The sequence below is a fragment of the Apostichopus japonicus genome, chromosome 3 (assembly GCF_037975245.1).
Source record: "Apostichopus japonicus isolate 1M-3 chromosome 3, ASM3797524v1, whole genome shotgun sequence".
In the NCBI taxonomy this organism is placed as follows: Eukaryota; Metazoa; Echinodermata; class Holothuroidea; order Aspidochirotida; family Stichopodidae; genus Apostichopus; species Apostichopus japonicus.
The window spans coordinates 26,187,563-26,201,404 of NC_092563.1; the positions used below are offsets into that span (position 1 = coordinate 26,187,563).

The 13,842-nt window shown below is 36.7% G+C and overlaps 1 protein-coding gene across 2 annotated transcripts; it reads left to right on the plus strand.

Annotated features, from left to right (window-relative positions):
* Positions 1-521: 521 nt before the first annotated feature.
* LOC139965643 (valacyclovir hydrolase-like) lies at positions 522-11,792 on the plus strand. Of its 2 annotated transcripts, XM_071968237.1 has the most exons (7): positions 522-789; positions 2,370-2,473; positions 2,725-2,891; positions 6,244-6,397; positions 7,614-7,869; positions 8,563-8,694; positions 11,460-11,792. In XM_071968237.1, the coding sequence occupies exons 1-6, from the start codon at positions 704-706 to the stop codon at positions 8,657-8,659; spliced, it is 864 nt and encodes a 287-aa protein (XP_071824338.1). In that variant the 5' UTR covers positions 522-703; the 3' UTR covers positions 8,660-8,694; positions 11,460-11,792. The 2 variants fall into 2 exon arrangements, with proteins under 2 accessions (XP_071824338.1, XP_071824337.1); XM_071968236.1 differs by having other exon boundaries at positions 524-789; positions 8,563-11,792.
* The last annotated feature ends 2,050 nt before the right edge of the window (positions 11,793-13,842 follow it).

A 13,842-nucleotide genomic window follows, 5' to 3' on the forward strand; every position in this document is an offset into this window, starting at 1 on the left:
TTTAGCAAATGCAAAGGATCCTGCAATGGGGTGCATCCCTGGCAAGAAAAGTGTTGGCCTGAACATACTCCTCCCTTCCTTCCTCTACCTTTCTTCCTCCTGTCCCTTCGTTGTTACGCATATGATATATTACTTCCAGGTTCGACGATAACCGTCGTGACAGGAAACCAGAACACGAAACCCTCAAGATGTGACATGTGTGACAGGTTATGTACGCAGGTGTAAGGGTTGGTTAGTCTTGGGCTCTTCAGTGGCCAAGTCGTTTGTAATACTCTTTTTCTCGCGTGCAAACTGCACATGCCTCGAGCCGTTTCTGCCTACCACGAATTTGCTTGCCTACTTAATTTTTCACGCCCGAGGATCTGTCCGATACAAATAGTATCAATCTAAAGCGTTGTCGCGGGCGTTCTCTGGGCAGAACAGCAAATAGATACGGGAAAATAGCTTTGTGAAAAAGAAAGGCACACCACTAATATGTACATAACAGGGTCTTTAACAAGGCTATGGGCAAGTGCGTACACAGTACAGTTTTAAGGAATGAAAGACCCAACTTCTAGATACGACCCTCGATATGCATCCCTCTATGATTGCGTCACCAATGCTTGCCCAGGTCACATCAGATCGGATCAGAACGAACAATCACTGATGGTGCTCTGTAGACTGTACGCTTCACATCGTCTAACATAAAGCGTTGCCAGGGACAATGGGACTCGTTCGTGTAAATGTTTTCACATTTTTGCATCGTCAGCTCGTTGCAGGTGTTAAGCAGTCTCAGCGATTGTATTCCAGGTACCACCGGAGAACCAAGTTTGATCAAATTGAAACCAATGCCGGTTGTATAGCTTTCATAAATCTCGCGGAACTACTCGATCGTAGTGTAGCTTAGCCTTTAGTCAATATAAGTACTCAAGTCTATGCTATAGCTAGTGGCTAGGAGGTTGAGTTAACTATTGCCATTTGTAAAAGCCAAGTTTACATTTTGGCCAAGCTTCAGTGTGATGTGACTAACTTAGGCTTGGAGTTTGAATGCTTTTACACAGAATTTCTCCAAAAACACACAGTCACAATAAGTTCTTGCAGAAAATCTTGTGATACGATATTGATGTCAAACTTTTAATGCTGCCATAGAACGGGAAAGGGATTGTATCTACACTAGTATCAGTCATTCTGTGTTTGGTGTTCTATGTTTTTGTAAGGATGCATGATGGTCAAACACCCAATTTTCTGCAATATACCCTCCATAATTTTTGTCAAAATTTTAATTTATACAGGTTCTTTTTTTCAAATTTGGGGAAAGTTCCTAGGACACATGCTTAATGATACCTGAACAGTACATGACATTTGGGATAATTCCAGGGACACAGTAATTGTAATGGTAGCTAAGTTCTAGCATTTATCTACTATTTTTAATGTTATATGTCAACTTTTTATTCTTTTGAAGGGTTTTAAATTCTAGGAAATGGCCGGAACTTGGCGAACAATAGTTTGTTAGCCCTAAGATTAAACAGAAATTCTATTAAGTGTTACATGATGATGTGTTTATTCAAGTTGGCATGATGGGTATGAGCCTTTTGAGTGCAAAACGGAGGCTGACACACCGAAAAGGTGGATATAACACAACTAGACATAACTATACATGTAATATCATTAACTTAAAGTCATGTGTGCAGTTGACATAAGAATAACACTACTACTTAAACATAAAAACAATAACAACAGCATTTCTTTTATTACATCTGTACTTAGAAAAATTCATGTAATGCCAAATTAAGATACAAGTCTGCTCTTCAGTTGACTCATGCCTGTGGTCTGTTACTCAGTCATGGAATTAACATACATGTGTATCACTGAGCAAAGCAAATGGCATTCATATTTAAGGTAACTGTTTGAATGTACTCTTTGCTAATATCTAAAGTTATAATAGGAATGAATTTTATTGCCTGTATTTGTTTGTTTTTGTTATTATTAAATGTTTTGTCATTTCTTCAGACAAATATTCCCTCCATTGAAGAGCCTATATTGATTGATGGAAGACCTGACTTGAAAAAAGGATTCTTAGGAGTTAATAATAAGAATAATCATAAATTACATTTATATAGCTCTTAATACAGCGTTTCAAAGTGCTTTACACAGTAGGAAAGAGACAAAGGAATCCAATCAAAAAAAGAAACTAGGAATCAAACAGAAATGTTGTTAATGGTAGTTCATATTGACTGGCAGGGAGTTTTTTGAGTTTCTGCTTAAATTGCTGTAATAATATTAACACATAAATCCCCAATTCAGTCAGTTTGTATCAAGTTTGTAATTAGTACAAAGTGACCATTTATTTCAAGTGCAGTTCTTGACTTTTGTCTCACTTTTCTCTTCAGTGAAGCGGTACCTTATGCTGCAGTGGAAGTTAATGGTGTTAAATTTCACTATCAAGAAACAGGCAAGGGTGACCATGTTGTTCTCTTGATCCCAGGTGCTCTAGGTAAGGCAGTCTCATTAAGTAATAAGCATACTAGCATAGCCTTGTATTGACCCAAGTGCAAGTATTCTTAAATTCAGTTTAAATATGAAAAGTATGAAACAAGTTACTCTCAATTGTTCCATTATTCTGATGTTGATAATAGTTGTAGAAAATGTAAAAAGCTGTCATACTTCATATTCATATTTTCAAAAGCAGTAAACTTATTTTGTTTTGCTTTTCTTTTCTTTTCTTTTTTCTTTTTCTGTTATCAGGTTCCAGTAAATCAGATTATCAGCCGCAATTTGCAAAACTGAACAAGGAAAAATTCCATTTGATTGGAATTGATCCCAGAGGATATGGAAAGACTAGACCCCCCGAAAGAGATTTTCCTCTCGATTTTTTTCAACGAGATGCAGATGATGCTGCAGGCTTGATGAGTGTAAGTGCTTAAACCGTACATGTAGAGCAGTGTGATAAATCAGTATAGATGTCTGTTTGTCCAACTATGTGTCCATCTCTCTGTCAATGACAATGACAACAATTTACCAGCAACGTTGTACCATACATGAATGTTTAACAATGCAAAAAACAATATTTTTGATATACAATACAAACTAGAATGACAGGTACAAAGAAAGAAAAACATTCATCATAATAATTTATAAATATGATGCCGTATGTGCAACACAAAAGAAGAGACAAAACCTATGACTTGTTCTGCTCCAAATTATTGGGGTTATAGCGCCATTACTGGGTATGAAAGCCAGTAAAGTAAATGAAAGCACATAATAGAGGATGTAAAAGAGGACGGTGGTACAACCCACCAGACGGATACGTCAGTCCTGCAAACTTTACAGCTCTCACGTCTCGAAGTCGATTGTTAATAAAAATAATAATGGTTGAGAAGTTCAAGATACAAGTTATTCTTACAGTGGTTAGACGGCATTTGTGCAGAAGCACTGCTAACCATAGCTTAAACTGAAGGGTGCTCCACATCAAAACAATAGGGACCACTGTTTTTTTTTAGTGATTAATATTACAGATAAACAATAGAGTCCACTGTGTATTGCACATAGATACAGGCAAATTGTCGGGTCACAGGTCAGAAAAGTTGTTACTGGGAGATTTCATGAATATGGATTAAACCACCTTCCCTCACATATACAAAACTTAAGCTATACAAGTGCATGGTAAAAGAGGGGGGGAAAAAAGAAGCCCAATGCTTATAGAAGGTTTTGCCCCATTTAAATATAATAAATATATACATATACTGGGAAGAAATTGTTGAACAGAAACAAAACTCCATAACAAAATTAAATAATAAAAAAAAAATTAAAAATGAGTTTGTCTCTAATCAATCAAATTAAAACTGGAAGTAAGAAATTAGTTTTGGCATTGATAAGTTGCCAATAGATTTTTTTTATCTCAATACATTACATGTATAGAGATATTGTAACAGTAAGTGGGACTCTCTCTTCTCTTAAAAATTTTTCAGCGTCTTCATACAAAGTTCTTTTTCTCTGAAATTTCCAGAGCAAGCATATATCATATAGGCCAACAAAAGTTACTATTTTTTATTCCAGAATTGTATCTCATTCCATGACTTTTTCACCGATTTATGTCCAAATTTGGCCAAATCCCTCTGAAAAACCGTTGAACCAAGGCTTTTTTGCACACGCTACAAAACTTGTTTGTTTCCTTGTTTTTGATAATTATCCCCGCCTCCAAGTTTGGTTTGTAGCAGATTGGCAATGACTCAAGCCCCGCCTCCAAGTCTGGTTTGTAGCAGATTGGCAATGACTCAAGCCCCGCCTCCAATTCTGGTTTGTAGCAGATTGGTTAGGACTCATGGCAGCTACATGTTAGATATACGAAAATGGCCACCCTCGCGACCAATTTTCTATACTGTTGTGAGATATGCTGCTACTGGTAGTGTATTGCACACTAATTTCATACACATTGTCGTACTACATTTAATTTATATTAGGACTTCGTCTGTTTATAGCTCCATGGTTTTAGTAATATCAATTTAAGGATTGTACTGTTGTTCAGGTAGTTTTTCAGAGCAAGAGTCATGATAAGTTTGTTTGATTGCCCATCAGTTATTTTTGTATAATTACGTATACACATTGTTGTGTTTACAAGTTTAGGCTAGGCCTACAGTAGTGCATCCTATATTAGACTTTCATTTAGTAATGGCCACATTAGCATTGTACTGGTGGTGTTCAGGCAGTTTTGGGCTAGGGTGCAGTAAGTTTGTTCGATTGCCTTACAGTGTGTTTTAATTTTAACTTAAGTTTCCAACTTATATTTTAACTGTGACTCCATAAATTTAACATAATGTGAATGGTATAATACAACAACTATTAATTTGGAATAGAGTGTATATTGTGCATTTCTAGAATGAAGCATCATTATGAATTAACAGCTTGTTTGGTATATTTCTTTAACCCCCCCCCCCAAAAAAAAAGAATTAAGAACAAAAATTATAATCTATCACATTTTATTTTCACTGGAGTATGTATAAAAGAGGAGCCAGCCATAGCATCACAACTTTTATAAGACTATAAAAATTGGATAAGGTTATGTTTTATTTATAAGGATATAAGATGTATAACTATAAGGTTATAAGAAGTATGTTTAGCTTTCTTTTGAACCTGTGATGTTTGACATCAAATATTCAAAGAATTAAAAGAAAATACTAAAATGGAGAGGAACTGGGGTGGCTATAAGGAGAGGAGGAGGCCACCCATCACTTTCAATTAAAAACTTGTAATCTACTTGTACATTATTTTTGCCAAGTCATAAATCCACGAAATCTTCATGTCAAAATTATTGAGAAGGAAAAACGTGGGTTGTTTTTATACTTGGAAGTGTACACAGTTTTGATGGTAGTCACCACTACAGTCTACAGTAACGTACAGTAGGTCGATAGGCCTAGCTTTCTCAAGGTGGGCATCAAGAATATGGTCGAGTTGTTAGCCTCTTCTTATTGGACTGTTGTCATTGACGTCAAACTATATGACCAAAAATATTATATATATTGATATTAATAATTGTAGAGACAGAGCAAAGATATGAAACTAGGAATCGAAATTAGAACTTCCCAGTATTGAGATACTGCATCATTGATGCTCTTGTTTGGTATCTATTTTTGAAAGAATTCAAGGTTAAGGAGGACTTAATTTTTCTATCTAATGAGTTCCAGAGTTCAAACCCAGATATGGAGAATGGAAAACTGTATTTCCTTGTCCTTGTCCTCGCATTATTTACAAAGAAAATATTTTTAAATCGTTTATTCAAATCTAAGGGAAAATAATTTTGTAGAGTTGAAGGTAAGATCATTTGAAAAATCATGGTCAATCACTTATAAACAAGATACTGCTTCAGACTGCTTTGGTTATTTCTCAGTCCATTTCAAGGTACTCCTGTTGTTTAATACTCACTGCTCAAGTTCAGTTTAAGTGTGTACAACAAGGCACATGACTGCAGACATACTCTAAAAATAATCATATAGTGCCATAATTGCCTTGAAACATGGTCAGTTTATTTATTTTAAAGATCTCCTTAGGAAGAAAACTTTAGATCCTCACACAAGTATTACAAGACTGGCTCCTTTATTGAGTAGAATGCAGTTTATAAGCTGTTTTCTCTCTTTCCTTCAAAAGCTTTTAACATGCAATAATCTGTGACCTTTTCAATAGATGCTATATTGATGATTTTTATCTTTGATTAGAGATGGTTATATTTATCAAGCAGGGCTAATAACTTTTTTCTATCTACTTCTATAGGCGTTAGGTCATAAAAGTTACTCTGTTCTTGGTTGGAGTGACGGAGGCATTGTGGCTACCATCCTTGCTGCTAAGTATCACGACTCCCTTCGAAAATTGGTCGTGTGGGGAAGTAATGCCTACTTTACAAAAAAGGATTCCGATCTGTTTGAGAGTAAGTTAATAACCTGGTATGATTGAGTGCATCCTTCTCTTTATTTCAAAGAGCAATTCCATCATCTGATGTAGGATTCATCCTGTCTTTTGCATTATAATGTTGAGAACACAAATGGAATTGCTTTTGACGCTCTTGGAGCAACTGGTGACAGCAAGGACAGATTGCTGTAATGCGCTTTTCTGAGCTTGTCTCTTCCACACCTCCACCCCATTCATATGTTAATGCACCCTTCACAAAAGTAAAACAACCACTGAGCTAATAGCAGCAGTGTTAATGAAACCTTAATCAATTTGGTGTACATTTAAGTTAATGAACAATGGATATCTGACTCGGAAATTATTAGCAATGGAAAAGTTTAAAAGGCTAGAACAGGATTTGACTGGTCACTCAGGGTAACAAGCCCTGCACTGTACCAATTGAGCTGTCTAGCCGTTAGTGAATAGTGAAATTCCCTATATGGTCATTCCCTTGTCCCCAGTCAGAAGCCACTGTACCTTGCATACTGTGTAAAGCATGTAAAGACACCACAGTTCCATGTAATACAACACCGAAAGTGTCAAAGAGAATGGATTACAAGAGGAATTCAGCTTTTTTATGTATAAATGTATCCAGCACTTATTTGGTGGTGATCCATATAATTTTATTGTAATAATTGAGAAAAGTTTAGTAATGCACATGTGTGCAATTTATGAAATGCGTTTGTCCTTCTGCATATAGTGTATCCTTGACGCTGTTGAATACCAGCACAGTTGGTTACCTTTAATGTGTTGCATGTATCTTTAATTAACTGCAACACCGACCAATATGGCAGGTGCACAGCATAGAAATGTATTGATCTACAGTAGTGTTCTCTTAGAGGGAAAGTGTTCCTCCTCAGTACATTGTTTTTCACAAATTGTCTGACAATTGTCTGACAAACGACTGAGTGGGAAATGATATCCTGAGCTATAAAGAAACCCAGACATGGTACCTTTGGTTTGGTTTTCTCAGGATTTCTTAATCTTTCTTAGTAGTGGAATGTTCAACCTAATCATGACGAGAATTAGTCCATTAACCATAGGTTGCATATTGTTCAGTACAAACGGCGGGTTTTTGGATGCAACCTATAGCTAATGGACACTTTCGCGGCATGTGGACCAATAGAGTAGTTGCGATCAATTCAATATCCACACAAGTAATATATTTATTCTCCTCTTGTTCTGCTTAAAACCAGAGACCAGAAACATCGACAATTGGAGCAAACGGATGAAAGATCCGATGATTGAACAATACGGAGAGGATTACTTCCGGAAGACCTGGTCTGCTTGGATAGATGGCATCATTGAGATTATTGAGGAGATGAAAGGAGATGTCTGCATGGCAGAGTGCAGACAGATTCACAAACCTACGTTGATTCTCCACGGCGACCACGATCCTATGGTACCCCAGGAACATCCAGTTTACTTGCAGAATAATATCAGAGGATCAAGGTAAACTTATCATAGGGCTAATGGATGAATACTTGCCCAGTTCATAATTGGTTCCACTTCGTGTTCAGTAATAGACATGAAGTAATATATATATATATATCTGGAATATGTATGTTAGTTTTTTCATTTCTTATCTTACTTTCTACTTCTAACCAATTCCACTAAAGTATCCCGAAATCAAATTCAGGTTTTAGTGTCTCATATGAAAATAACAAAACACTAGACCTCTGCCAAGTGGAATTGAAGCAAAAATATAAATGTAAAATATCCCTGACAATTGAAAAACAAAAGTGTTTGGTAAAGCTAACGACCATTAAGACAAACTAAAGAAAAACAGAAATTCCTCTATATACAGTATGCTAGTATTAGGCATAGGTGACTGAATTCTAATGTTTATAGTAGGTTAGGGTGTAAGCAGAACTTGTAAGAAAGGTATATATGCCAATGATAAGAGTTTTATATTTAATGCTTTTCTTGCAGTATTTCCCATTTTGTCATAAGTGAAAATACTAAAAGCTGATATTTTTCATGTATGTTCATGACAGGAGAAAAGATGTTGCCAAGACAACCAAATGTCCTGTTGAACAAATATATCTATGCTTTTGATGGTGGCATTACTATTCAGTAAACATCTTCCTCTGAGCACAAAGCTGTTTATAACGTTCAAGTTTCTTTTCTCCCTCTTGTGAACAGGTTGATTCGCTTCCCTGACGGAAAACATAACATTCATTTGCGCTATGCAGATGAGTTCAACAGACACGTGGAAGACTTCTTGTTAAAGGAGGAGTAAGGAAAGGTGACCTTTGACTTCTTCTGCAGCATATGGTAATATTCACATACCTCAAATCCCAAGCCATATTGCATTATCTAATGTGTATTCATTTCTACAAATCTTTTATTGAAATGTTTTGAAAAGTTAAAGAAACATGTCCTTGATGCAACACGAAAGTCTTCCATATGCAAATATGAGTGCGGAGGTAACAGGTAATGAATATTAATGAATGGTATTACATGAATATTAATAAGGCTTATATGATTATCACCCAACTATCCACATATATCCCATAGGAATTGTCCTTGTTAGATAGAAAATAGTTTGAAGGTGTTATAAAGGAGCTTGATGCATTTAGGCAAACCCCAGAGTTGGACAAATGTATGTTAGTATGGTTTAGCTCAGGTTCTAGTTTATACATTCAACAAGTTGACCAGTTGAACTGCTAAATTTTCTGTTGATTGTATATGATTATGTATCTTGAACATGATGTGGTCAAATACCAATTTCTGATATCTAGGCTGTTCTTTGTGATAAAGTTTGCCACCTTTAGATAATGTGTCATCAAGGTTTTACATGTTTGACATTTGAAAGCCTTAAGAGGCTGACTATTAAAGCTAACTCCATTTGCACCATTCTGTGCCTCATGATGGTTACTTTTAATTTTTTAGTTTTAGTTTTAGTTTAGAAACCCAAGAATCAGAAAGCCTTACAGTAGCTTATTTGAGACATTATCGGTGTTAGATCGGTGTTAGATACCTACTTGTAAGTATTGTATTGCAGTTTCATTGGGCAAGTTTTTAAATAGTCAAATGATTCATTTGCATAATGCTTATTAAGGACTACAATGTCACTACATATGCATATGATCAATTGTTGCTAGAGTTACACCAAACATTTGCAAACAATTTCTCTGGATCTACGGACTCACTGAATTCAGTGGGTTTTTCGTTTCTGGCTCGTATACATCTGAAAGTACAAATGGGAAGGTCTGTCGTTGTAGCTTTCAATCAAACTCAAACAAATTTGAAATTAATTAGTAAAGAGAGAAAAAAACTGATTGCGAACTGCTTATAAATCTACTGCAAAATGCCTTTGCAGGTATATGTGTCAAAGTCAGAGAGCCTGATGTTTCAATTCTAGCAGGACTCATTTCAGGAAATTAAAAATTGTGTAAAAAATAAATAACATCTGGAGCCTGCAGCATACAGAGTCAATTTGGCATTTATGAACTCAAATCTACTATGATGTGTCCATCAAAATATTTACTTTTATCGAAGTACAACAAGTGGTCTTCAAAACATGCTTGCATCTGATTAAATCAAGACAACATTATAGTTATGTCCAAGGAAGAATCATTCAACAGTATTTAATCTGTAATTCCATTCCATACTGCAACATTCTGTTGCCCAGACCATTATGTTATGTTAGTATGAATTGCATAGCTGGCAGAACACTGATTACAATACAGATTGCTTCAAACAGTTCATGTTTTAAGCTAAAAACTTTCATGAAGTAATCATTGCTTGACAAAGAACTTCTGATTCAGTGAACAGTGCTTTTCTTTAATGTTTTACAACATGAACAAGAGCCTTTTTTTCGTTTTTGTAGTCATGTTTGTTCTGTTCATTGTTTCATACTTTATTTCAAGTCCTATTGTGGAATACTATGCAAATAGTGTGACATGTTATTCCCCCTTTATGTTAATGCAAATGTATCTAACCAATGTCAAGGGTCAAATAAGTTGATAAATCTTCCATGTGTAATTATAAGTAATGTACTTCATTGATATGAAAATGAAACACTTTTTATCTTGACTATTACTTAGGTCAGAAAATCTTTAGTGAAAGGTTAATGTCCTTCAGGGTGAGGTTATGCCATACACTTACTATGGGTATGGTATATTGGGTAAGGTCGGGCCTGGGGTCAATCATGTCATCTTTTGCCTCCTCGCTTGTAAGGTCTAATTCATGATACATTCATGGGCATGTGAGAATACATTATAATTTATCAAATATTTGAAATGGGTTCTCTTGTTCACCACAAGGCTGTATTCCTACCTGACCACCATTCTTGACAGCCCCGATGTTGGGAGGGTTTCTTTTCTGTTACTGACAAGGTCAGTATTAGGTCATAAAGAATGAAAGGCAAACTTTTATTCTGTAGATAGTAAGACCAGGGAGTTGTTTTGGAACAACTCCCTGGTAAGACACAACATGTAATAAGTTACCAGATATATTGCTTGTTAGGTTTGCTTGATAAATGCATACAATAGGAGAGAAAGAAAATATAAAGTTTTTCTGTAGCCTGTATAATTGTCAGAGAAAGGGGGTAGGGACGGTTATAGGGGAAGGCTAAGGAAAAGCCTGATAATTCTGGAACAAAAAGTTACTTCAAGTTGCAAACCATAGCACCAGATTGCATTTAAAGGACCCTTAATCAATCAAAACTTGTTCTCTCCCTTAGACCCCTTCCTCCAGGATGGCATTCACAAATAAACATTGTGCCCCCCTAATTGAGTGCTTTGCACACCCCCCCCCACCCCAGTGCTCCCCAAGATTTAAATGTCTGGCGACGCCACTGTCCAGAACAGAAAATAGATAGCTTCAAGCTCAAACCCCCCTCCCCTTACCCCACCTCCCCATATCCTTAAAAAGGAACCTGGGTACTATGTTGTCTGAAAAATTGTATTATTTGTCAAATTAACAGCACCATCTTTGCCTAATTCAACAGTAATAGTTCTAATTTCATCTATATGTTATCGATTAGTCTACTAAAAAGGCTATTATCTTTGGTTGATTTTTCTTGTGGGTTACAGAAAGGTGACTACATTGCCAACTACTACCATGGGAACATCAAACCAGGGTTTCCCCAGAAGGGATAAACTTCAACACTTGAGGTTTTCTCAGATACTGAGTGCTTATTCATTGTTGTCTTCCAAAAAAAAATATGATAATGGTTGAGTTTATATCTCATGTAAACTGAATTTTCTATTCAATGATAGTTTAATTGTCTTCTGTAACAGTTTAACTGAACTAAGTAATCTTTCAGGCTTTTATCTCAAAATGTTTTATAAAGTGGTTTACAAGGAAGGAAATGAATTATATTGTAGCATTAATAGATTGTAGTTTTTGAAAGAAATAATGTAAATTTAGATGATGTTGTGTCTTTATTCTTTCTGTCCAGCATATTTATTTGATCTGTTACTAAATTACAAACGTTCTTACACCGATGGCATGTCCACATAATATACCAGCACACATGGTGAAATGATGAGAAACATAATTCATCAAGTTATTCCCGAATCAAGCCTCTCCGGATAAGGCGAGTGTACAAGCTTGATGCTAGCAATAGGTTTGATTTTACATATTGTTTCTGATGTGAATAATTTCAACAATTTAACTGCAATGTGGTATCTAATTGTCCGATCACGAATCATGTATATCCACGACGCGTTCTTGTTTTGTGTACATTTGTATGAAACACCAAAAGTACAACCGATCACTTGAAACGTTGACTATTTGTTCTGTAAAATTCATGCAATGCAGTGATGAGAGTGTCAGCACATGCACGCAGCCTCAACAAAATGCAAGACAAAGGTTATTTGCAAACCCACTAAATATGTGACCTAGTTCTGGACACACCTTTTATACTGTTGTAAGAGAGGGGGGGGGGGGGGTAAGAGGGCTTTTCGTTTTGGGGAGGGTATAAGGGAGGGATGGTTTATTGCAAGGTGTCTAAAATTGTGACTATTAGTTCTGGGCACTCCATATGCCTGGGATGACTTACCATCAGATGGGCACCATGTACGCAGTCTCATCATGAGCAGACCATGCAACACGTAGCCTTGCAACCAGCATTGAAACAAACTACATTCGTACACTTGTAAATTGACTATCTGTTCGATAACATTCTATCCGTTATTGATAGCGAAGTTAACACTATATGAACTACTTAGTTGCAACCTGTCTTGCAATAGTGCAGCTGTTCATCTGTAACCGCGCTGTGATAGTCTGTGTTTATAAACCGGCGGAGTGAGGGCAGTGTTTCTGATCACGTACAAGAGTTCTTTTATAAAATAAAGGAACTCTATCACGTTCCAGAGCCGCACGGCTGTGTTACGCTCGGCGAACCAAACTTACCAGCAAAACGCTGGTCGTTAAATTGCTCCGTGGTTCACGTCACTAACCCTGTTTTCTTGACCAAACAAGCCTTGTTACATACTAAAGATATAACTTGATAAATATATACTGATGGTTTTAGTGGCATCAACAGCAGTTAAACACTACACATGTCGTAGGTCACAGAAAAAGGCATTTCTAATGTATGGATGGGCATAGTTAGCCTGCAAACAACAGCAATTAGCGTACACTTGATGTGCGATAATGGTAAATTTTGGAAAATACTGTTTTGGTATGAAAAGACATAGTATAGATGCAAAATGGTGTTATCATTTCCATCACTTAAACTGCATCATTGAGTTAACCACGTTGCGTCCGTGTGGTATAAAATTTAAGTCATTTGGAAGAAAATTTGGGGAAGAGGAAGGGAGGGGGCACGTGTCCTCATTCTCCCAGTGTTTACGGTCCCTGTATATATTAACGATATCAAAAATTGATATATATATATATAGCGCTAGTTATCATGACTAGTTGAATGTAACCTGGAGTGGGGGTGGAGACGGGGTTGAAGGTGGGCTATCTGGTTGAAGGTGGACCACGAGTGGATAGGAATATGTGGACATAATATGCAATTAATGTAAACTTTTTAATAAAACAAGGTCGGTATGCAAGGGCGGCGGAACCGGGGGGGGGGCACAGGGGGCACGTGCCCCCCCCCCCCCCCCCCACTTTGCCTCAGGTTAAAAATGTGCCCTTTTTCTACATAAAAATTGAGGTGTCTCAAGTTAGCAAGAGGCCAGGGAACCAGAATGAGCACTCGGGAAGGGCCGTTTCCAGCCATCTGAGGGGTTTGTAAAACCAAAAACTTTCTTGTACACTCCGCGCCAACCGATGGTGGCGCTCCGCTCAGATAGTCGTGCATACAACTTTGCAAATCCTGGCTACGCCCCTGACTTTTAATGAATTTCTGTGGGTCAAACTCAAAGCTATTTCAAATGGAAAAAAATTTGTTAAGATTTTGACAAGAATTAAACTCTAATTCGGAAGATTCCTACATTTAGCAACTAGCATGATTTCACC